Source organism: Hippoglossus stenolepis, chromosome 11 (genome assembly GCF_022539355.2).
Source record: "Hippoglossus stenolepis isolate QCI-W04-F060 chromosome 11, HSTE1.2, whole genome shotgun sequence".
Lineage (NCBI taxonomy): Eukaryota > Metazoa > Chordata > Actinopteri > Pleuronectiformes > Pleuronectidae > Hippoglossus > Hippoglossus stenolepis.
The window spans coordinates 984,800-1,011,630 of NC_061493.1; the positions used below are offsets into that span (position 1 = coordinate 984,800).

Here is a 26,831-nt window from a genome sequence, read left to right on the forward strand (position 1 = left end):
ATGTTGGTCCATTGCTACATGTGTAACAACACATATGAAAAAATGTGTGATTAGCTCAGTAATTTCACAACAAAAATTAAATTTCATGTAACTCTCCTTGTTGACTCTTTTAAAAGCCACCTAATAATGCACCCCACTTTTTGGACCGTTTCATGGTCAAATCTTTGATGGAATTGGTCCATCAAAGATTCGAAACAAAAACATCAAGCCAGAAAACCTTTATTGGCCTCTGGCTTGTTTAACCGTCTAACCCAGCTCACCTAGACGTTTAGAAGCGTTTGCATTGTCCTTTGCGAGGTAGCCATGCATCAGATATATGAGAAAAAAGTTAAATGTGGTGAAATTCAGATAATCTGGTAAGGTGGTGGGGGTGTTTGAGCTGGCACTTTGACCTAAAACAAAAGGAAAATAAGTTAGCAAACAGTTAAATGCTTCCCTTGCATCCCATAATTATGTCCAGTTTACCTCCACAACATCCATAACTTTACTTAACATTGGAAAACCAATATGAAAGCGGTCTTAGATATTAGGGATTGAAATAAGTAATATTACCTTTCAGTTGTATTGAGGGGCTGAAAATAAAGGGAAATTGTATATCATCAGAATACCTTTAATTTGCTGTTGAAATATATACATATAACTAAAACTTTAAACTAAATGTACCTGCTGAAGACTGGACAGAGGCAGTCAGGACTGGGGCACTGACACTCTCAGCTGTGCTTGCAAGCATGAAGGAAGATTTCTCCATGGGGGTATGCAGACCAGTGAACCACGTTTGAAGCTTTATATTCAAATGTAATTTTGTCTCAAAGTTGTTGCAGCATCATTAATTTTCCCAATTCAACTAAGATGTTGCTTTACTTGAGTTGTTATCAGGGTTCCTACTAATACATATGTGTTCTAACTAATATAGGTCACTCTGTATGAAGAACAACCAACCATAACAACTAAACAGCATATTCAAAATCAAATGTTAGCAAAAAATGTATATACAATATGTAATCTTGCACAATTAATCAAAAGTTTCTTACCATGAAAAAAACTTCTTCCATGTTTTTGTGTGTGACATCGCAACTTGTGTACCAAATTATTTGCCGATATTGCGAGTTGTTGTTCTATTCATTCCACCACTGCGTTAATGCACAATAGCTATACTTGTCGGTTGTAATTTAATGATATTATATAAACTGTAACCTAACATGCAAAATGCTATGTTGTGTCTATCAGCTACAACTACACATAGTTCACCCCAAAATGAAAATGCAATCATTATCTACTCACCCCTATGCCAATAGAGGGGTGGGTGAAGTGCTTGAGTCCTTGAAACACTTCTGGAGTCTCAGGGGTAAACAGTGTTGCAGCCAAATCCAATACAATTGAAGTGAATGGGGCCCCTTCTTCGGACGTAAAAATTACAACCGAAAAAAAACATATCGTGTGGTGTCATCCAAGTGTCCACAAGCCCCGACATTCACATTCGACTCGAAACGGCATAATTTACACAGTTTTTTAAAGGTTAAGTGTGTAGAACCTAGTGGTGAAGTTGTGTGTTGCAGCTGAATACCCCAAACCTCACCCTTCCAAACATGGATGAGAACCTGTGGTAGCCTTCAGTTGTCATAAAAACTCAAAAGGTGTTTTAGTTAGTCCAGTCTGGGCTACTGTAAAAGCATGGCGACCTCCGTAGAGAGGACCCGCTCCCGATGTAAATATCAAGTGTTTAAATATAAAGGGCCCATTTAAGCGTAAAGAAAACAACAAATTCTATAATTTAGATGAAACACACTACTGAAAATATCCCAAGGATTATTTTATATTCAATTTCTGCCAATAGATCCCTTTCACCTAAATCTTACACACTGGACCTTTAAGCCTAAATGTCCTCTGATATCCTCCTCGGAGAGACGCCGGAAAACCACACACACTGAATACAAGCTCTCACCCAAGGGAACGCGTGGTGTGCACGTTCGCGTCGCTACTTCCGGTAGAGGACTTTTAGGCTTAAAACACGGTGTAAATGATGGTGGTTCGAGTCCAATATGAATGTCGGGGCTTGCGGACACTTGGATGACACCACACGAGCAGTATGGAGGCATGTTATGTTTTTAATGTTGTTTTATTAAGTCTGAAGAAGGGGTCACTTTGGCTGCATAATGAGTGAATTTTCCTTTTTAGGTGAACTATCCCTTTAACGGTGATAATATGGTTGAAACAAACAATTAACAAGTATGGTTAAATTAGATGCACTATTGCTCCTGAAAAGAGGGACTAAGGACATGATGCTCACCCACTCTGTCACATAATGTTATTGTGATTTAGGGGGTTCTTATCACACTGTGTGGATGGTTGGTAGGTAAATGGGTGGGAATTTGATATTATTATTTTATTTGCTCTCATTTTATTTTAATTTATTTGCTAGAGTTATCCAGATGTAACTTACAATTGTGACTGAGCTAGCCTTTGTCCCTGTCTGGATAGTTGGTATATGGGTACTTCCAGGTGGGGATACTTTATATGCACTTGTTCCCCCTCACCTCCTTTCTGTTGCTGCCAAAGCTGTTTTCAATGACCATGGACTCTGCAGCGATGTGGCGGTATTTGGAGCAGGGTGGTAAAGGCAGATTTGCCATAGCCATGACCCCAGCGCGCACCTCCACCACCCTGCCGCTAGAGTACAGACACACTTCAGTTTGACTCCGCACCTCCTGCAGCTGCTCCGAGAGAGATGGCATTCTACCCACACACACACACACACACACACACACACACACACACACACACACACACACACACACACACACACACACACACACACACACACACACACACACACACACACACACACGTCAGTTATTGCCATGAATTTCAATGAAACCAGAACACATCAATGATCCTACATTAAGTATGTGGACAGACCACTCTGAGCATGGTTGAAAAAGTATACTTCCTTTATATATATTTTTGTGGTTGTTGTTGTTGTTGTTGTTGTTTTTTGTTATATTTTTTTGGGGGGGGGGAGGGGCTTTTTAAAAATACTGCTTGTATGTTACACCTTTGTTTTGAAAGTCAAAATGTCCAGAGTGGAAAGTCACTACTCAACACACATTGCCCTGCTGATGTCAGGCCTGCAGAGCCACTCAGCAGCAGGGCTGGAAGCACTGGACTCATGTGCATCGATTTGTCACTTGTATCTTGTGCAACTTTACATTTCATAGCAGCTTCAGACGTCAGATCTCCTTACATCCGCGTGACAGCTGCAGATGTAGCTGACTTTCCAGGTGCACATCCTAAACCCTGACAGAAGCTGTGATGTGATGCTCTGTTACAGAATCAGTGTAAACATCAGTAATGAACAGTACATGATGCGGGTGTCGTGCATTAACTGCAATAATCAGTATAAGTGGAAGTTTGATGTCAGCTGTGGCACATCGGAACGGTCATGATGCAGCTACACCCAGCTACTGTGCCTGGGTCTCAGTGCAGCGGTCTGCGGTGCGACCGGGGCTGTGCTTCTTACCTCCGCTCTCCAAGAACAGCGATGTAATCCCGGGGCTGCTCCTCTCGGCGCTCCTTCACATCGTCTCTTCGTGTCACAGCAGAGATGGTGCCTCTAAACGAGACACTCCTCGTACCGTGCCCTGTGAGATCCTGTGCGATCCTGTGCGATCCCGATGAAAACACACACCGCGCCGTCTCCTCAGGCTCCAGCAAACATGGACGCAGCGTCGGTGACGTCACCCGTAGGTTTTTGAATGGACGTGTGTTATGACTCATTTGTATCCTGCATTACGCATACATGTGGCCATTTAAATAACATTCATTCTTTTTATACCATAGGAATGGCATACATTATATACATTGTACACCAAATTAAACTAACTATTTATCAAGGTTTAGATATTTTGCATATTATGTCCTGATATGTTTACTTAGATTATCACTATGGTTTTAAATTTAAGATTTTTTGGTTTCGATTAAAAAATACCCAGGCTTCAATTGCTTTAACTCTAATAGACAGTTTTGTAGATATTATAACCCAAATCAATCACCTTTTTATAGGTCATTTCTTGTATTGCTCCACCGTCTTTTCAGTAGACTAGACACCACCTCCATTATCATGCTAATAAATGTATATATGTAACCAGTTTTTTACCACTACTTTCTCCCAAGTCCCTAAAGCCCACATATTTCCATGCAAAAAACTAAGGATTCTGCATTAGTGGTAGAGCTTCAAAATGTCTCAATTGATTATTATTAAAAAAAATGAAATATGTAAATTGATTGATGGGCTAATATGCAATGCATATCAAGTTTGTGTCAGAATTTCGAAATTAATTAATGTACAGGATGTAGAGTTCTTGTCTGCCGTCTGTGGGTTTGACTCCTCCCTGGATATCAAGAATCTTTTCTTGATGCCTGTGATTGAGGTTTTCTGGAAGCTGGTGAAAGGAGAACTCAGGCAGCAGCTGATGTCTAATGCAAAATATTTTAAAGTAGACTTGATGCATCAAGGAGGCCAGAAGGTTGAACAATATACAAACGCTAACAGAGTAAAATGAGCAATTGTCACCCAAAGTCTGAAGATGTCTCCCACAGCTTCCCCATATATCTTCCTCTACGTGTGTCACCCATTCTAACAGCACATCCATGAATGGCTAGAATTGCTGTCACTAGAATTCCTCAACAATGCCCAAACACATATATATCACACACACAAAAAGGCAAAAAGACAACAAAAAAAACCACAAGACAAAGGTAGGTCACTTGAATATATTTATTTGTTTTGCATATTGGTAACTGAAGTCCCTATAATTCACTATCATTCACCAACATTATGTTGCCTTAAAAATAATGAATGAAACTAATCATCACACAGGCTACTCTTAAACAAAGTAGATGATTGTGGAAGAAACATTAAGAAACGATAAAAGAAAAAGAGCAGAAGCAAATGTTTAGTGTCTGGTGTATATGAGTGTATGATATCTAACTGTACAAAAGCTCAGTGATTACAAGAACAAATACAAATGGAAACTGTGTGGGATTCTTTAAATGACTGTGTGGACATGAGGTTGTGCATAGGAGAGCCAAAGCTGTGTTCAAGTCCCTGATGTACAACAGTGACAATAACCAGCACCTTTGGTAGCTCAAAGCCACATATAATCAAACAAAGCAGCAAAGTTGCACTAAGCATTCCCACCGCATGAGGACAGATGTCAACACATGTCAACCAAGAAAGGCTACACAATAACTTCCAGCAATCAATCATTTGCATCTAAGCAGAGCATCCCTGGGCTCAGTTGCTCCCAAGCTGCAGTGTATAGCGATGGAAAAATCCCATTAATAACTTACAATTTTTTTTGTGTGTATATATTTATGTCATGACAAATTCCGACCAAAGTTTGCAGGAAATTCAAAACCCCAAAAAAGTGATTGTATTCTGGAGTAATTTGAAATGGGCGTGGCAAAATGGCTCAACAGCGCCATCTAAGGAAAAGCCCCTCAGTTAGCTTTCATTACTTATGTGATCAGTTACAGAAGCAAATGTTGACTGCTGGTGGTTGACATGGTTGCCTATTATGATGATTTTAAACCGTTTGTGGTGGCATCTGTCTTTGTTATGGTTGACTAACCCCTACTTAATGTCTGCTGTCCTTTTAGTATAGTGCTGCAGTTCATATACAGGATGCTGCGGCAGCACCAAAGGTGAGCCAAGCTGAACTCGCTACTGAACCTGAAGCCACTGCATTCCACAAAAACTTTCATTTGCTGAAATAAAATGACATCGCGACACAGTGAGGTTAGAAATGTAAGCCATGATGCATGAAAACTAAATAACTGACGCTAAAGTTGGTGCGAGAACAACTTAATGCTGTAGATGTATGCAAACCCTGAGATATAGACCCAGATTATCCACTATCACAGAAAAAAATCAAGAGAGACAAATAAAACAAAAATCTGGCCATACTGTACAGGTTTTTTTCCTTCTCATAAATTTATGAAAAGGCACGCTTTTTTTATATACTGAGATGTTAACAACACAGCTTCAAGTTTTTCTTAAAAAATGCACTAAATTAGTTTTAAATCTTCATCTAGAAAAAGTTGGAATACTTGGGAACACAATTATAATACATGTTACACCTTGTGACAGGCCCCATCACCATACGCTCACTCTGTGTGTGAATAATCGGTTGTGCCCACAGCTAAATGTGCGCTCGATAGCATCAGCATGCATTCAAACTGCACAACTGATCCAAACAAAAGAGAGCCTATACATTGAATACCATTACACAGAGTGCTAAAGAGGCATTCGGTCCTTTCATTCAAGTGCCTAGAGAATGCCTGTAGAGGTCACTGTTAGACTACCTTTACATTACAATCAGCACCCATGCAAAACAAGTCACACAGACACATGCTTTCACACTCTCTACAGCAATCATACATGGACATGGGCTAGTTAGGACCGCACAGTGTGTGGATTCACATGAACTAATGGGCCACATTCTTCATATGTGTGCAGCCTTTGCATGACTGAGTGCCAGTGGGGTGAACATACACCTCCTCCCCCAAAGGATATATTGTTAATAACCACTTGGTCTTATTTCAGTAGTATTGCCCATCTCTTCTTTTGGTTAGAATGACACACTTTCAAGGTGAATTGCTGAGGTCTGTGAGCATGGTGACATCACTACAACAACGTTCAACATATCAACTGCAGCCAAGAGTTTGAAGAGACTAATTCTTGAAAGAAAGTAGTTTAAATGCATTTACACCTGTTCAGAAACGTCACTATTGAAGGTGGGGTGAAAAAATTATGTATTTACAGTCTTAATTATAAAATAATTGTAATATAATATAATGGCACACTTTTCAGACAACCTCTCCCTGAAAACATTCAGTGTGGCACGGGGTTGTTCATAAAAATGTAACGAAGTATAAAGAATTAAAAAAAAAACTTGACTACTTTCACTCCTGGCTGATCAAACTGGAAAATTGTTGGATGCCGCTCCTGCACCATTAAAACCAGTAAGATACTTTCTTTGACGCCTACTGAGGCATCAATTACGGTGGTGGGTCTGTAATCCATGATGGATATTTGGGTAATACTTTTGCCTTCATTATCTTCCAACATGTCCTACTGCTCGTGCCTTCTGACTTATTGCTCATCATTTCTTTGAAGTCATCATGTTCCCAGATCACAGCAAGTAACTTGATAGTACATCATTGTTATTTCAGAATAAAATTATTCTCACAATAACAGGTAAGACCAATGTTATAATAAACCATCTTAAATAAGACACTAGTCTCACAGAGACCAAAACAGATAGGGTGTTTGGGTGATTGTTGTCAAGCTGCTCAGTTGATATTCCTGAATTTAAGATGGTATGATATGTCAGTCACGTAAAGAGCTTGTGTTTCATTGGAGTAAGCCCCACTCACCTGTCATAATACATTCAGGACGGGCAGAGTGTGATGACCCAAACATGAGTAATCATTGAACTTCTCTGTCTTTCTGTTTTTATTTGTCTGCTCATTTCACCCGTCTCTATGTGAGACCAAGATCTCTCTTTTGTTATTTTGTGTGCAAACAGTGGTCTAGCAATTAAACAAAATAACCTTTTCATCCCTATCCCATTCCCTTTTCAATTTCAAGAGTCTTTTTTCAGTGCAGGTATTATAGAAAAACGAACATCCATTGTTGAAGCACTGAGACAGGCATCGGTGTACAGAAGATGTATATTTAGTTTTGGACTGTGCAATTCTATATGTGTCATACTAAGTTATTAGAGTAGGACTTTTTGTCCTTCATTGTGTGCTTGTGTTTGACATGGATTCTCGCTTATACCTGTACTGTGATAGTGATGAGATATCATGATACAGAATAATGACTGATCATAGATTTTCAAGTCTTGCAAAAGATACATTTTCAAAAGTTGATTAGACAAATATAAAAATATAATATCCCTCCAACTTCTGTCTTTCCTTGGTGCAAGTAGTCCATCAAAATAAATAGGCCTATATAGCAAGTAATACGAAACAGTTATTTATACCTGTTGAGTTGTACACAAGACCTCTCCAGGATAGTCGTAAATGTTGTCATTCACACAAGGCTTTTTTATGCTCACATTTGAGCCCTAAGAGATCAATCAGTTGTCATTGTTTTCTCTTCTTGCCCATTAGTCTGGTCTTCAAAGAACAAGTCAGTAACAACTGACATGAGACAGTGTCCTTCAGATTCTCCCCAGACAGTGGGCCTGTGCTTCTGACTTCCCTCAGTGCTTCATAAAGAATCCATGTGACAACACTAAAGAGATATCAGTTTGTGGAAAGTAGTGATTTGCCAAGACAGAGGTGAGAGCCCAAAAGTTTTGAGGGATTTCCTCAACCCATCAGTTGGCGTCCTTGTCAGTAAACCTCCTCCGCTTTTAAGCTTACATGCTCGTCTCACAGGGTGGTGTCATGCATCCGTCCTGAACAATGTGATTTTCTTGTTTCTCTCCACACTGTTCTGCTTCCTCCTCTGCTCCTTCCTCCCCTCCTTCCATAGTCACTAGCTGCTGGGTGCAGTTGAGGGGGCAGGCTTTTGACGACAGTGGGCTAACACTGCTACTTGAGGCAATGACAGACCTCTCCATGTGATTCTTTCTCTGGTGGCTTAAGCCTGTGAGCTGCCCTTCACCTTCTAAGCTCCTGGCTGCTGAGCCCTCACCTCCCCCATGGGAGTAGCCTGGACTGACAGATTGCTGGGGCAGAGATGGGGATTGCAGGATCGCCAGCGGAGACTTAACTTCCAGTGTTGCATAACTTGGAGGTGGAGAAAACCGGGAGATAATGTCATCAGAAAGTAGTTGAGCAAGCCTAGTTGAGCCAGTAGAGGCTGGGGTTGCATTAGGTGTCATCACAGCCATAAGCACGTCATCTTGGGATCCAATGAAGTCAACCTTTAGGGCTCCTGACTTTTGGGTGCTGCTATAACCTTGCAAGGAGCTACAGGTACTGTCATAGGTAGCTCCAACGCTTTCCACACTCTGTGACACCAAACTCATATCCCCAGCCCCACTTCCTCTGGGGCAAGACACAAACTCATACAAACCCTCTTTGATGATAGTACCTGATTGGATGCTGTCAGGGCCCCTGTTTACTTCCATGGTGCTTATCTGACTTAGATCCAAAGGAGGGGGGATGCGTTGGTTTCTAGCACCAGTTTGACTTCCTTCAGCACTCAACACAAGAGAGCTTCCCCCCCCCCTTTCCACTGAAATATCATCAGTTACATTGGATAATTTCCTGATAATGCTGACATCAGGGGAATCTTGCTGGACTTGTGTGGAGGTCATTGTTTTCATCTCTACCTGCTCCTCTATAATTTTGTCCCGTTGTTCCTGGGTGGTTGCTGTCTTGTTGTACGTCTCTTCTAGCCTCTTTGCACTGAGGTGTTGAGGGGTAGTTTTGTTAGATGAGAGCTTGGCTCGTTCAGGAGAGCCCTGCTGAGCTACTTCCTGATAATGAGAATTTTGAGACCTAGCTGGAGTAGCCACCTCGGCATTAGTGTAGTGTTTGTGGTAGCTCCAGCGGCTGGGTGAGAGGTGATTATCCACAGGACACTTGCTGTCCTCTCTCTTTTCCACTAACACATCTGTGAGTTCCATACTACGTGCAAAAGCATCCTTTAGGTTAATAGAGATAATGCTTCCACTCCGTTTGGCTCTTTCAAGGGCTTCCCTCCTCTTGATTGCTTTCTCCTGCCTCTTTTGCTCTCTGTAGAACTCAGAGAAGTTGTTGACAATGATTGGGATAGGAAGGGCAATGACTAACACACCTGCTATACAGCAAAGCCCTCCCACAATCTTACCCAGCAGGGTTTGAGGGTAGATATCTCCATAACCAACAGTGGTCATAGTAATTGTAGCCCACCAGAAGGAGGCGGGGATACTGGTGAATTTGGTGGCATCCTCATCCTTCTCTGCAAAGAACACCAAGCTAGAGAAGATCATAATGCCCATGGCTAAGAACAAGATGAGCAGACCCAACTCATTGTAGCTCCTTCGCAGAGTGAAGCCTAAAGACTGAAGCCCTGTTGAGTGCCTGGCTAGCTTCAGTATCCTCAGGATCCTCATAATTCGGAAGATCTGGACCACACGGCGCACATTCTGGAATTGCATCACATTCTTGTTAGACTCAGTTAGGCAGAGGGTCACATAGTAAGGTATTATAGCCAGCAAATCAATGATGTTTAGTGGTGCTTTGATGAAATCCCACTTGTCGGGTGCTGAGAGCAGGCGCAGCATATACTCCATGGTAAACCAGGCAATGCACACAGCCTCCACGTGGGCCAGACTGGGGTTGTCATTGAACTGGCCAAATTCATCTACCACTTGCAGTTCAGGCAATGTGTTGAGAGACAATGAGATGGTGGAAATGACAATAAATAGGATGGAGATCATGGCCAGTACCTGCAAGACAAAGTTAAGATTGAAGGTTAATGTATTAACATATTTATATACTGCATAACACATTTTGTTCTTCCTCCATATCTCTATATCCCTACATAGTCAGATGAAGGGATGCAGAGCCCTTTTGTTATTGTTGGCCACCCTAGCTTAATGACTGTGTTTACTGCTTTGTCTAGAACCTTAGTTTAGATTGAAACGCCTCCATAACTGTGGGTGGTTTGTCACGTTCTCTAGAGGATCAGCTCTCATGACAGACTAATCATCTGATTTATCCTTCAATGGAATCATGCAGTTGACCTGTTTGGATTTGAGTAAATTATCTTCCCGACTATTGGATAGTCCCTAGAAGATGAATCTTAATGGTTTTGGTGATCCAATGTATTTACTTCATGCCACACTTAATGACAATCATACAAAAGCCCATGCTATTCTTTATGATACATTAGCCATATAACATATGAGAACATAATGGCTTTAGGTCAGATAGAATTCTTTAGTAATAAGTTATGGCCTTTTTCCTGCTAGCATAGGCCCATAAAGGTAATGTGCACAGGCATTGTGATAATCCTATTCAATTGTCTGTTTTGACTATATATGCACTTTGTTTAAATAAGGACTTGGGGTCAGGCATTATTGGAGATGCCCATTTATCTAAATGGGTACTGAAGATATTTTTTGGTACTGAAAACATTTTTCAAAACACACATGAAAAAAATTCGTCTGACTGTCAAATATCAACTCTCTCAGTTTTATTATTTTGTGGGGGGCTGGGCCTTCTATGTAACAAATGTGTGCGAGCAAGGTTAGTTAGCAGTATAAAGTTGCATTGAAACATAGAGACCAGTCACCATGTTACAGCATTTACTTTTTATTTTTAACTTCAGTTTCCTCAAACTCAACAATCTTCAGCCATTTTTCAGAAAATATGATTAATTGATTAAAGGTCCGGACCCGGACACACCCAATCACACCTGGGAATCCCATTTGCAGTCTGCCTATATGTAAAAACAAGGCCTACAGGTTTACCGGTTAGTACATTTTTTTTTCTTTTCAATGAAGTGAAAAAATGGGCTGATGGTGGCAGCTTCATCAGTTTAGCAGAAGAAGAAAAAATAAAATGAGTCAGTGAGATACACATTTTAGCAAGAGAAGAGAAAGAATAGTCGGTGAGTCAGAGAAAAGAAAGACAAAATAGTTTCACCTTGTGTGGTCTAAAAAGAGAAAAGTACACAGAAACAATGGTTTTAATTCAGACTTCCATGTTCATCCTTCATCCCTCCTGTTCAATGTGGAAACTGAATTAATATCTTTCAAATATTATTGCATTATAGTGTCACTGATATGGCATTTAGTTGTTGACTAAATACAGATGTTGATACATCTTATCTATGCCTCTGTCAGGGAGGTTATGTTTTTGACTGCATTAGTTTGTTTGTCTTTCTGCTAGTTAGCAGGATTATGCAAAAACTACTGGTCAGATTATCACAAAACACGGTGGAGGGGTATGTTTTTTCCCCCCACTTTCTTAAACATTGCAAGATAGAGCATTTTGCAGCATTTTTGTTGATTTCACATAGACTAATTATAAGATCTTGATGAAAAAAATCCGGCATTTTTAGGGAACTGATATGAGTTTTGAGCTGATCCAAATGAAAATCTGGGTCTAGGGAATTTGAAAGTGGGTTCATAAGGGACTGTGTTGCACTGAATCATCACGCTAGTTAGACATTATGATGCTGCGGATCTTTGCTTAAAGAAATATTCTCCATCTGGGCCTCTGTGAATTTCAGTAGTATACGCCTGCCCTAGAGGGTTGGCCTGACAAATAGATACGCTTTTTTCTGTAACTCTTGACTCTTAGGAACTTTTTTTAAACTTCAGATTCACCAGACAGCCTTGTCTGTGTGACAGACAAATCGTTCTCTTATACTCTCTGCTGCAAAGATGTGTCATTGCAGCCAGATGTCGTTCCAAATGTATTTTACTTGGTTGCTACACCACCTGTTAAAAAAACACCAGTGCTCAGAGTAGACAGGAGAGAATAAAAGTAAAATAAAATACAGAATTACCAGAATTATGTTCTGAATGAAGGAAGTAATTGCCTTTTTACATATTAGAACTGCACATGTCATATTTATATATAAAAATTGACCTCTACCATTGACTTTTTGGCCTGTACTGTCCCTGTAGCCTGAAAAATACACAACTTAACCCTATCCAATGGGCATCTTGTGAGCCACAGGATTCCTAAAGAAATGGTCAGCCTATAGTCAGAGCCACTGAATGTTGAAAAGACAAAATCAGAGGACTGCTATGAAGAATAGGGGCTGTTCTCACAAAATGTGATCATGATAAAATAAGCTCTCCTAAAACTCTAAATTCTAAATTACAAACTTCTTACAAGTTTTGCTTGTCGAGTAATTTATCATTAACATTAAATTCCTATTACTTCAGATCAGCAATTCTCTATCTTTGTGTACATGATATGTTCTTCAAATTATATGAAAATGTATTGCTCTACAAATATAACTGAATTGCATTTAAAATTGCCAACTCCATTGCCTATTCATACTTAATATACATTTTTATCCCTTACTGTGCATGCATTACTGTACTGTGTACATTTTTATAGGAAAACCCTTGATTTAATTTTTGCCAATGGGTTAAGCACATGTTTGAGTCAGAGATCTTTGCAGTACCCCTGAATCTGCCTACAGTAGAACTGCAGCTGGTTGCATTTGAAGTCACCCAGGACCACCAGGTCAGAGTATGCTTTGCGACAAGCATGTCCCCTTGAGCCGAGTATTCTCTTGAGATGTCTTTCCTTTATGTGAAACCCGTACTTACTGCCAAGCACTGATTTTTGATCTTTATATTTGAGGCCAAGCTCAAAGTAAAGATCTATGAACCACTCCATTGCTGTAGTTTCCATGGGACCGAACTGAACCGGAAGTGTGTTGAAAAAAATGGAAGTACATTGAAGTAGTAAATACAAAAATTTGCCAGATCTTGCAAAACCTTTTTCAGATTTTGTTTTTTTCAAACTATCAATTTGTTTTTCCTTTATAAAGACAGGACAGACAGTCTCAGACTTTTCGACCTAACTGACTGTTTTGCTGTTTTGCTTCGTAATTAACACATTAATAAACAGTATGAATATACTAGACGTGGGTAGGGAATTAATCCATAATGGCAGACTTGATTAATTACTATTTATATATGACTCAGTCTGCATTTCATTAGATGAATGCATGCCTTAGTCCTTAATGAGTCACGCATTAACTCATGATGATCTTTCCGTTGGTTAGACAATAATGAATGCATATTAGGGCACCAGTATTTCACAGATTAATCTCTTTGAACAGGTCTTTTATCTGCCTTTGGTTGAACCATATAGACATCTGAAACAAATCTGGTGGTTACTTTACTACACTTATTACCACATTTGGATTTTTATTGTGTATATTATGTATATATTATATTCATATCAATATTATACCAGAAAGATTTGGTCAAAGGGCTAGCAGATATTCAAGCATCAATATTTAATTTGTTGAGTAAAATGTGAACAGAGTGAATACATTTTTGCTCCTTCGTATTTAAGTTCACAGATGAGGAAACTGTGACACTTTCATTGTCCCTGCCCATATTCACTCCCATTCCTGGATGATTATAAACTACAGTCATTTTAGTTTGCCCAGCATGGGTCACTGAAGGGATTCAACACTACTATCTACACCTCCTGTTTTAAAACGGGCTTAGTGAGGTAGCTGAAGCATGTGCAGTCTGAGTCTTCTCTCTGCAGCCCTTGCTAAGACATTTCAGGATAATTGTAATAGGATTGCGTTGCTATCTATAGAAAGGATAGAAAGAGGTTAGAAGTGGTTACTCATTCTTTCCTCCTCCAACAGGAAGAATCAGGCAACAGTTGGTCCACAAGTAAAGTGTTATATAATGAGATGAATAAATACAAATATAATAACAATAATAATATATTGAATGTCAAAACAGACTGATAATAACACCTGCATCTGATAGATATAAAAGAATGACAGCTGAGGGATTATATAAGGGCTATCTAAATGGTGAAAGTAAATACATCCTAATTTTGTTAGTATCCATCTGAGTGCAAACAGATGATATCATAAATGTAGTCTGGATTCTGAGTGGTGGTCAGAGTGGTGCTGAGCGTGCACACCTCTGAGGTTCAAGTTCTACAGTCACAATTATTGCTGTTTTCAGGTCAGTTTTCATAATGTGAAACATCCATCAGCATCAATTTAAACAAAGCAGTTTCTACTGACAAGATGATATATTTATAAAGCTACTGCCTAAATATTTAGTAAGAGCAACAGCAATGCAGCACCTTCTGTATTTTTAACTGACCTGACCTTGAGTGTGGGTGGAAGGAAAATGTATGTCCTATGTCAAAGAACCAGGACGTATCTACATAATGTTACTATGATCCAGAGTTCCTGTAACAAGAATCCACTTTCTAACTACGATAAATGATTAATATGACATAACTTCTCTTTTTCCATATGGATATACACACCCCTTTTGATTTTATAATAGGTTACCATTAAGTCCAGAGCCACAGGAATAATTAAAGTCTTTTAGTATTTCATAAGAAACATTCTCTTTCTTCTGTCTTTAAATTAAATGGCATATGGTAATAATCATTTTGATAAATTAATAATAATAAAAGATTTTAAGTAAAACATGTTTTTTAATGTTTTTGTTTCTCACGATATTCTTTTGATAATACTACTTCTGTGTTTTATGTCATTTTATGATTGTTTCAATGTAAAGAGGGATTTCTTTAATTTAAAAATGTATAAGGAGCATATTGGCTTAAGATGAAAAGTAATGCGATTCATAACCAATTCAATTCACTGAACGGATAAAAAAAATACAAAGATTATGAATAAATAAGTGTAGGATAATGTGTCACTCCAAGAACTGACACTGTGACCTGGCATGCAGGTAATGATCTGTTAAGGGGAATTATTTTAAAGCATTATTCTTCTTTTGTATACTTGTCCCTGTGACAATTCCAGTGAAATCCCGAGAGGGAAGGATTGTCTCTGCCATTTCCGACAAGAGATTGTATGGTGTCTCAGAGTCATGTTAAATGTCACTAATCATCATAGCATTGCACATTGTATAGAGTTGCTGCGTAATAATAGTCATCCATAGAGTGACTTTGTTCAAAGCCAGGGGAAAAAACAGAGACACAGAGAAAGACAAGAGAGAAGTTATAAACCAACGAGAGACAGGACAGGAAAGTATAGAGAGCGGGTATATCAAAGTGTGTCCACCCTTCAGCGTCTTAATGGCTTAATGGCTGCCAAATGCTGTGACCTTGGCACCCAGGTCAGATTTAAAGCAGTACTAGGAATACACAAGCTGCTTTGGAACCTGCACAGTGCAGGAAGAACTAATACAGGTTCCCAATTTAAGATTCAGCTGATCAATAACACTTTGACAACATTTAACATTGATCCACCAACAAAGAACTCTGAACAATATGACCCAGGTCATACCTATATTAATATGACTCTCTGGTGATGCCATCCTAAGGAAACAGTTCTGCGCTCATCAGTTTATGACATTATAATGTGTCTTCAGTGACCACATGCCATCTCACTTCCCTGCTTTATATGCAAATGGTACAAGTCCAAATAATCTTATTTCTGGCCAGTATGAGAGTGTGTGTGTGTGTGAGAGAGAGAGAGAGAGAGAGAGAGAGAGAGAGAGAGAGAGAGAGAGAGAGAGAGAGAGAGAGAGAGAGAGAGAGAGAGAGAGAGAGAGAGATGGCAAAGGAAGTGCAAACACATGATAGAATGAACGAGTGGAAGAAGTTACTTGGCAGAGAAACTCAAAACCTGATCAATAGGTGAAGACGTATTACTGGAATTACAGACACAGGATCTGTTGGACAGCTGCTGTATCTGCAGAGGGCAACACAGTTTGAAACTGCGGCTTTCACCAGTCATATTGTTTTCATTTGCTCTTAAAGGCTACCGAGGTTATAATGATTTTAACTTATTCATCCAGTCAACTAATCCAGATGTTCTACTTCCACTGCTAACATAAGGAGCATGTTGTCAGTAGTGACACGTACCTCCACATACCCTTATACCAATGGAAGAGTTAATGTTATTGTTATTCTCAATATATGTGCAGCCTTTTGAGGAGCCAACAGCTTCAACACACCTGGAATCAGAAGTCCTCCCAGCTCACTGATGTTGCTGTGCAGAGCAGATGTTGGAGGCACAAGCCGTTTCCCCCCCCCACATGTACTAGACTGCAATATTTCTTAAGTGAACAATCCAGCATTTATTCTAACAGAGATTCTCAACCAAGAGTGACCTCAAACATGATGACACCTGCCACACACTGATGAAGAGAAAGCAGCTGTATGAGGCGAGGCCATGGAGACCTCTAGGGGGAAATCTGGGGATCTGAAGGTGCAATGAGGGTTATTCAAAAGACAAATCAAAATATGCTGAACGATGGAGGATGGTGCCACTGCCACAGTCAATTCTGCAATTAAGGTTTGTTTAATCTCAAGCAAGCAGGAAAAACAAAAAGTAGCATATCTACTGTGCAAATGTCTTAACAAGTACCCAATATACAGCCAGAGACTGAAACCGCGGATGGTGACTTCAACTTAAATTCACACTTCCCACATTAAAAAAAGTTCAATTGCTATACAGATAAAGACTGAAAGATTAACCACTATCGTGTTATAAGGTGGAAAGTTTATTTTATATGGCTCAGGAGGGAGAGAGGGTCATTTACTACCCAGGGATATGTGGCACAATCCAGGGCCTCTCAAGTCTGCATTCTGAAGTGTCCTTCGGCAAGACACTGAACCCCTGCTATGCCGGAGTGTAGGAATGGTGCAATAGAAAAAGTGCTGCATATATGGTGGTGGGGATTGGGTGTGTGAATAGGTGAGTCACAAAATTGTGGGAACTGTTGGTTTTCTCTATAAATGTTAAGGTCTCGACATTAATATGTTATGATTTGGTGCTTAAAATTCAACTGAATCGAATACCTTTTATTTTAGTTCATTCATTTTTTGCCATGGATTTTTTAAAGCAATTTGTAACCTTGTTTAGATAAGTGCGATACAAATAAAGTTATTATTATTATTATTATTATTATTATTATTATTATTATTATTATTATTATTATTATTTATGTGACTTGTACTGTAAAGTGCTTTGAATGGTAAAAAGAGATAGATAAATACTGTCCATTTACCATTCTTATAACAAGATATTTTCCCATTATCATAACATACAACTTGTCATTATAACAGAATATACGATCATCCTTGGGCGAGATACTGAATCCCAAATTGCCCCTAATAGAAAGAAGTGCTGCTCATAGATGCACTGTATGAATGTGTGTGTGAATGGGTGAATGGCAATAGACTAGTACTGTAAAGTTCTTTGAGTGGTCAGGACTAGAAAAGCGTTATATACATACAGACCATTAACCAATTAACATTATTGATTTCTTTTATAAAGTGAAATGATTCACATCATCACTATTGTTATAATGTGAATCTGAGGAAACTTGCGGAGAGCATCTGCTCTCCGCAAATTGAGGAATATTGCTCAGTTACATGATATAATTAAGTTCTTCTTCATGCTTGGGTTGAGGGTGGAGGAGAACCATCAAAAAATCCATAAAGTTTTAGCAGCCCTGTCTTTATTACACCTCTGTGTTACTGTCATATGCTAATGAGAGCGTTCTGTGTGCGTATTACAGGATTAGTCTCACTGGTCAATCATAGCCAATTTACAACTCTGACGTAAAGACCCAATCCAAGCATCCAAAACTTCAAATGGAACAAATAAACAACCCAGAAAGACAGCCTGGCAGCTGGCTGTGGACCTCTCACAGATGAACACATAACTAATTTACAGTGGAAAGGATGAACAAACTACTTTGCATCAGCCTCTATCTGCTGGAATGATAAATCAATGTCTTCTGAAGTAGCCTTCAATACCAAAAGGCTAAAGTACATAAGTGAATCCACATCATTTTGTGGCTCCTCCTACAGTAAACTGTGGACCTGGGGAGCCACTTAGCTTCTTACAACACGCAAGCAATGACTCATTTAGATTTAGAATGAAAATCAAAAAAGAGATGCAGTATAAACAGCTTATTAAGAATATGATACCATGAAGAGGTACTGCTTCTATTTGACTGGCAGCTTATGGCTATGCTTCTTATGAAAAGTAACTCATTCGGTTTTAAGTGTCTTCACCTTTCATGTTATTTTTCCTGCACCACACAGCTTGTTGTGGATTGTTACCTGTAAATATAGCACAATGTGAAAAAGGATGCACAGGGCTGCATATCTGGATTAAACAAACTGCACAACAGGAAACATAAGCCAACACACACAACACAAACTGTGTGCACAAAAGTACAGCAGTGAATTTTATATATTTATATATATATATATAAAATAAATTAGATGCTCAATTTGCAGCAGTTTAATAAGCAAGTGTGTCAGGCAGTCACACTAATAAATAATAAACTACTCCAGTGGAAACAAACAAATGCGCTTAATACATTTGGGAGAGGGATCCCTCACATGTGGCTCTCTCTGAGGTTGATACTTTTTTTTTTCCTGTTAAAAGCGCTTTTTGCTAGATTTACTCTTGTTGAGGGATAAGGACAGAGGATGTCGCACTATGTTAAGCCCTTTGGGACCATTATTCATGAATATGGGCCATACAAACAAACATTGTCTAGACCCCGGGGGAATTCCTGTACTACATTGTGCTCCACCCCCTCTTAATCCCGATGACGTCACATAGGGGTCTAATACGCCAAACACTATAACTTTCACATCACTTCCTGTTTGTTAAAACGTTGAATCAAAGTCTCTCCTGATTGAAATGGATGTTTTTAAGAAGTAAAACAACAATAACTTTTAATTTCCTTAACTTTCACTCTCATTTAAACCTGCACATAATAATAATTATAATAATTATAATAACAATTATATTTTTTATTTAAATAGAAATATAAAACACAGATCTGTAAATACACCTTGTCTTCAACAACCATGCAAAGAAGTAAGAATCTAGTAAACCAACATTCAACAACAATGCCTTGTAAGAAAACTTCTGCTTATAAGCTGCAGAGAATCTTCCTCACCACTGACACAGAGCAGTCCACAGGGTCAAAAAAGAAACAATATTTTAAAAGCAGAGTCAGAGGTGGAGGGCCAGCTATGGACCAGTGATTCATCAAACCCTCTGTGTGTTTGTGTGTGTGTCGTCAGTAAATGAATGATTTAATGCCTAAATACTCTTAATCGGTATATAAGAAATACTTACAAGGAATAAAGACCAAAGGTGTCTGGCATAGATATTTTTGAAATAATTAATTTGTGTCAAAATTTGAATCTTACTTTCAGAATTGTCTGGTTAAAATGTTTAGATGATGATTGACCACCCTGACCACCTTGCTGTCTTTGACAGTTTCATCTTGTTACTCTCCTGCTCCATCCACCTGCAACCCCCACCCCCGCTCAGACAGGTCAAACACTGGCCAGGACAGACGATCCAAACCTGCCAACAGTTTGTCTATTTGCAGCAGCAGCAGTCCTGGTAAAAGCTCCAAAGGAGATTAAGCCATACTCCTAAGTCATACTGTGTGTGTGTGTGTGAGGTGACTACTCAGTTGGACTTAATATTGAGATCCAGGGTTTGAAGCAGGACTGAGAAATTGTTCTCAAGTGGGTGCATGTGGGTGTGTATCTGTATGAAGTACGGACATTTTGTACAGTGCTCACTTTCTGACCCACCTTCAAAGAGCTTTTAAAAAGTTGGATCAGAATCCAGTTTAAGGTTAAGATTAGAGAAATTTAGAAGTTATGGCATTTAGTCTCGAAGAGTTCAGGGAATGCATCATGTCAGTGAGTATCTTGACAAAGTCAGAAGTGCAAACAAGTGTGTGATTGTATATGTGTCTGTGTGTGTCTCACTACAACATATAGTGCAAAGGAAATATGTCAAGAAATATAGTCAAATTCAAAACTAGAACATTACAAAGATTGTGAAAAGTTTATGACACTAATCTCTATATTGGAACATTTAATACTATATATTATCCAATAAAACTAAACTATTATAGATTGTTGTCCATCTGGACTCTGAGCTAAAGTTGTGTGTCTGTGTGTGTGTCTTCCAAATGACCAGGTAATGCTTCTATTCTAATCAGAAGTAGCACTGAGCTGCACACGTCACCAGGAAGGGGCCCTCCCATTGGTTAAGAGCTGAGCTGCATCACTGCTGCCAAACCCAGCGGCTCTCAGCACCGAGCAGCCTAAGCAGCTTCCCTCCTGCTGACACTACACCTACAACATGGTCACATGGACCTGTGACGGCTGTGAAAAGACAGGTTTTACTCTGGTCCATTTTTATTGTTGCTGTTGTAAACAGCTGAATCGCATATTGAGATGGCGGGGGGGGTGGGCTGGGGTGGGGTGGGGTCATTATATGCTTAACAAAATTTCTATACAAAGGAAAGAGCATCAAAATATGGGTTGTCAACATGGCTCACAGCTGTTCAGTGCAGGAGCAAAGCAACCAAACACCTACAGTGTCTCCAGAGCCACAAGCTGCTTCTCCTACTCTCAGCATACACACACAAGTGTACAACCAAAGACCACTCTATCAGGGAGGGTCTGCAGTCCTGCACACATCAAGTCACGGTCTCTTCAGCCCTGCCTTGTTTCTCTGTCATCAAAGCATATGACATGACAACAAACATGGGATGTCTTCAGATACATGGTTGCCCTTCCAGTATTCCTACTACTTGTTGTCGACACATCTTTGGATTTGTACTATCCTGCCAAAATGAGCAACCAAGTTTTCCCAACTATACCCATACATGTGCCTCCCCCTTTGTCATCTCAACTATATCCCTCTCAAATGTTATGAAGAGCACAAATGATGATTTAATGTCTTGGACATGGCTGACAACATATCTGGTGGGGCCTGGAACTGTTTTGATGATATTAGCAGCAATAAGTCTACCCTGTTGTTGAAGTGAAGAACTTCAACAGTGACGTGAAGAACTTCAACAACAGTGATAACTTTTCAGTTTTGAAAGGAAACATGTCTGTTGGAGGTTGAGACAACAGTAGGACCAGCACTAAGGCTCTTATCCTCATTAGAAGAGGATGCCTCATAATCAGGGTCCTCCTCAACATTCTCCTCCAAATCGGACATATTCTCCTCTGTGTCACTTTCAATGGCAAATGGCTGTGACAAAACCTCACTGGCAGAAAAGCTTTTCTTAGATATTATAAAACCAAACCTATATACATACATATATCAGTGTAATAACAACTACCTTAAACTATCTGTGATAAAGTTCTGTACTTGACATGAACTATGATTTTTGATTTTGGTCCATGTCCCATTTCTTCTTTTGCTACTGCAGCTTCCTCTGAAACCCCAACCTCCTCCCAATGTGCAATACTTTGGTATTTTGGCTGCACAAAGTCACGTGTCCTATGACAGATATTAAGAGTCCATTATCACACAATGAAAATGCTGCTTTACCCAAATTACCCCAAAATTCAAATAATCCACAGAATGTCCTGTCAGGAGGATTTATAGGGACTGTTTCATCCGAAGTGAGCATTTCCACTGAAACCTGTTCACTGTGTTTTTAGATCATCCAGAGTAACACGGACACTGCCTCTGGGGGAATTGTAATTTTTCAATGATGAGATCTGAATTGCATTCATGTCGTCACAATGGGGTTAAGGCGACAATGTCAGAGACAGATACTTGAAAACCTGGACAGATAAAACCCAGCCTGTCCACATGCATAAATACTGCTAGAGAAAAGTTTGGTGAATTAACTCTTTAAACACAAAGCCCTTTTCACTGGTGAGGACTATAATACAGTCGGTGCTAACATGACAGAGTGCAGGATGGAGCACTGAAGGAAGTCAGACAGCTCTCTAATGGCCCCTGATGTTTCTACATGGATCTACAGGAGGCTGCTCATCATAGAGCAGGAGTTCAATGGGTGTCCCAGACTCATTCTGAAGAATAACTGGGGCTGAATACAATTACTTGAGTATTACATTCTTATTGTTGGGAAATCATCAAGTTTGTGTTGTATTGGAACTTGGACATGCATTTAATTCAATCCCAGTTATAAAGGAGCCTAATTATTCCTGCCACTGTGTCATCTTTTGTCCAATGATGAAATGCATACAAAGGTTTACTTCGTGAACCTACAGAATACAACTGAAATGATGATGTATTGATGTATTCAAATGTATTAAAAATGTTATTAAATGTATTAAAAAATAATACAAGTTCTCCTCATGACTTGACTGGGTTCCTGCTTCCTCATTTCTGTAACTATGTTGAAAAATGGTGAATGATTAAGTTTAGCAGTTCAATGAAGGGTCTAACAAGAGACAGTTAAAAAAGTATTGTCATATCTTGTAGGTATGTAGGCTATGAATGACCACATATAGTAATTTCATAACTGTTGGTTCGAGTTGAGCTGAGGAGTCTGGCTTTGTCCATTTGACCCCATATTTCACATTTTCTTTGTACCATCAAAATAAACGAAAAACTTTGAAAAGAAATTGTTCAAATCAATGATATCTGTGTGACATCTGGATCCAACACCTCCCGTAGTGCAATTCAATATGATGGTCCACACAAGGCTTATATTTAGGGCCCGAGCACTGACTGGTGTGAGAACCCTATTGGAATTGCATTTATTATTTTTATTATTATTATTCAGGCAATTTCGAGTGCCTAAATATGTTCAAAAACTCATGAAACTTCAGAGAAAATTCAAAAGTGGTGGAAATTTACAGATTCTAGAGTAATTTGAAATGGGCATGGCAAAATGGCTCTAAAGTGCCAGCCCCTCGGGCTCGTTTCACTGATCTTCATGAAAGTCAGTTTCGGCCGGTCCATGTCCTGTCGTTGCCCCCGTAATATTGCTGTTTTCACAAGCTAAAGAAGACTAACCTACTAACTTTGATGTGTAACATGAAGGACTGGCACAATTACTCTGTTGAACCCGAAAATGATTTCAACCTCAACCTCTGGGCTGCAGGCATTCTCCCTCTATGTGTAGTTCTGCCAGGTCCTGGTGACCTTAGAGATATTGTAACTGTTTCGATTTTAGACCAGTAGTGTGTACAGCTGTTGTTACCTTTGCAGCCACAGATGAGCTGGGTTTCTCCAGCAGATCCCAGAGCTTCTGTCTTTTGTCGGGACAACAGCCATGCTCCTCCTCTTCCCCATCATTCTCCCTTAGCGCATCTGCCTCCCTCCTCAGCTCCTCATTCATCTGCTCCTTTTTCTGGTGGTACCGTGCCTGGCAGCAGGACTCCAGGTAGATTTCATCAATACCCCAGTAGTCCAGCTCTTGGCCAAAGGACAGGGCACACATCTCCTCCATCATGTGCAGCTTCCCTGTTCGGTAGAAGTTCAAGATGGAGGAGAAGGCCACTGGGTGCCGGTCGAAAAAGTACTCGTTCTCATTGAGGCTGTAGTCATCGCAAATCTCCAGCAATGACTCATGGGTGTTGCAGTCTCTCAGGCGTCCCAGACGGGTTCTGGGCAACCGGTCTAGCGTTCTCCATAGGACTTCGTGTGTGAGGCCTCCAACATTGAGCCTGACCCGTCGGGAGCGGGCCTTGATCCGAATGATGTCGATCGGCTCAGGTGGGAGCACAGGGGGTGCGGCGGGTCGGAGGTTTGCTTTGGATGCGCTATAACCTCTGTCTGTCATGTCTGCTGTGTGGGTGTTGTTGTCTTACTAGGGAGCTCGAGTGTGTGAAGGTCTGTCACTTGTACAATGATGGTAAGGTGGTGGTTGGTCCAGAAAAGGTTGTGCAGGCCCACCAAACTGGCTGTGCTCAGACCACTAAGCTCTTGGTTAGATCCATGCCTGGAAAAACAAAACATAAAATATGATGCATGTTTGACCAGAGTAAACTATAAACTCATCAGCTGCAACATTTAAACCCATTGCTGGTTCCAATGTTGTGTCTGATCGATGTATGATACATTGTCAATTAAACATCTCAGTGTCATTATGGCTTAGATCACTGGGGTAAATGAACCATGCACCCAGGTGTGATCAGCCTGTGGTGGGCCTGCCTTAGAAGAGGGTGTCTTGTGATTAAAAGGCCCTAACATCTACTGGTGGTTGGCAGCTTAACTCAAATGTACAAGGGGTATTCACCATCGTGTCCTATGTTCTCAAATAAAATGAGGGCTTCTGTGCTAAGGAACTCTGTGCTACATTTATTATGTTTTGCATATGCAACATATAAACACAAAAAATTAAATAACAACGGTCTTCTACTTGATGTGACACAGGGGAACATTTTTTTATATTTTTATTTATTTGACTGTGTAACAGTAGATAATGCAGTGAGTGGTCAACAAGCAATGGTCAACACTTTACAGTAAACTATGTTGGTTCAGTGAGTGTCAGACACTCACACAATGTCTGAGTATTTCCGTTGGAGCCACACTCAAGCCACATTATGGATATAGGTGAGGTAGACAGTCCAGTTTAACTCTGGAGACACATCGATACCCAGGAAAAACTGGCATTTGAATCCTCTGAACAATAAAACTGCATGTCCGTCATGATGAATCCCACTTTTAATGAATGGAATCCAAAAGGAAGCCTTTCTCCAGTTGATCCATGAAGGCTTATGTTATCGTTTGAAGTCCTCTGACTGTGGGACCTTTATCTGATTGTGTAATGGAGTTCCATAAAATCCCAGTAGTGGCATTAGGCTTCGTCTCCCCTGGCTCAAGTCTGCCTTAGTTAATTATAGACTGTCTATCTCCTCCTGGGACACTCATAGGACACACGGCTACGTCAGGAACCAAGCTGCTACGTCACCAGTAAAAAAGAAATCAATCTTATCCAGTCCTTTCTTTCTAAAATAAATTACATTTCATTACATTTATTTAGACAAATCAACTCAGTGCACAGTTTATATCAGAGGGAATATTAAACCAAGGATGACTTATTTACCATTAATAGTTGAGTAACAGATTAATAAGGGTGTAATAGCTTACATAGCTGACTGCTTTTCTTTATCAAACCAGACCAAATCAGTCGATATCGGTTGAATGACGGACATAGAATCCAGAATTAGAGTCTAACGAGACAGCGTTCATTTCTAATTCATTGTCAAGAGATTAAAAGGACTCAGGCTTAACCCGTGATTAGTCCACAGTAAGTCTAACAGCTACAAGGTGGGCTGGGTAGAAAGTGGATATAAAGTATATGTGGACCAATAGAAAACATGCTCGGGGCTGTTTTACTGTCTCTAGCCCATCACCACAATTACACCAGAGTATGTTAAGTAAAATAATGTACAGGTAGCTCACCTCTATGCAAACTGCTGAAATTTTGGGAAAGCCGAACTCTTGTACTTCCAGGAGGTCCCACCATAGCACTCGCTAGGTTATCTCAGCTGCTTCACCTCCCCTTCGACCGCTGATTCATGAAGCCCCTCGACAGCACTCAGACCACTGGAGATCCACATTTTGGCAATAAACAAAATCTAACAGCGCAGGAGAAGAAATGTCCCAGGCCGTACCTCAGCAATGAGCGCCATGAGGAGACACGCACACAGTGAGCACAGAGAGAGAAGTGTGAACCGGCTGTGGCCTGGAGGAATAAAGAGAGTGAGAGAGAGATGTGGGGGAGGGGAGGGGGGTGAGAGAGAGAGAGAGAGAGAGAGAGAGAGAGAGAGAGTGGATTGGAGTTCAGCACCAAGGACAGCTCCACATCGACATTTGTTTCCACCTGGATTCCTCTTTTCTTTTTTCTTTAACTTGGCAGACAGACCACGGATACTGGGGAACTATGCACTCAGCCACGTCCATTTCATGCACTTAGGAGCATAAACTGATCGTTACATTTCTCCTCCAGACTATATTACTGATGCATCTGCACCATAAGATTTTCACTTTTAAAGGATACCTTTGTTCCTTTTCAGTTTGTTTTAACTTTATTGTAATATGTGTCACATACAGTACCAGTAATTGTCCTGATTGACATGTTTCTCAGCCTATGACAGTAAGCTTTAGATCCCTTGAAAGACGGGGTATGCGGCGGCTGAGAGGTTGAGATTCCTCCACTCAAGGAGCCAGAGTATCACAAAGGAAGCCAGGAAATATCTTCATTACATAAACAGTGAACATAAATAGAATGATAATATTTAGATGTGTGACATTGCATTCTTTGCAGTAGGGAGAGGTGGTGAAATGTATGGAACAGCCTCCTTATTTAAAAATGGAGCAGACAAATTTACTTCAA

At 40.0% G+C, this 26,831-nt stretch overlaps 2 protein-coding genes across 3 annotated transcripts in view; both read right to left on the reverse strand.

The window, feature by feature from the left end:
* Nucleotides 1-3,725, reverse strand: part of LOC118117722 (E3 ubiquitin-protein ligase RNF31) — a 51,768-nt gene extending 48,043 nt beyond the window's left edge. For both annotated transcript variants that reach the window (XM_035170223.2, XM_035170222.2), the window contains exons 1-2: nt 3,518-3,725; nt 2,535-2,733 (exon numbers count right to left, since the gene is read on the reverse strand). In XM_035170223.2, the coding sequence (XP_035026114.1) occupies nt 2,535-2,732 (198 nt within the window). In that variant the 5' untranslated portion in view covers nt 2,733; nt 3,518-3,725. The remainder of the gene's footprint in view (nt 1-2,534; nt 2,734-3,517) is intronic.
* A 1,035-nt stretch (nt 3,726-4,760) lies between these two features.
* On the reverse strand, nt 4,761-26,178 carry LOC118117725 (potassium voltage-gated channel subfamily B member 2). The gene is made up of 3 exons (XM_035170227.2): nt 25,898-26,178; nt 23,691-24,431; nt 4,761-10,451 (listed from the first exon to the last, which is right to left on the reverse strand). The coding sequence occupies exons 2-3, from the start codon at nt 24,270-24,272 to the stop codon at nt 8,430-8,432; spliced, it is 2,604 nt and encodes an 867-aa protein (XP_035026118.1). The 5' UTR covers nt 24,273-24,431; nt 25,898-26,178; the 3' UTR covers nt 4,761-8,429.
* Between the last annotated feature and the right edge of the window lie 653 nt (nt 26,179-26,831).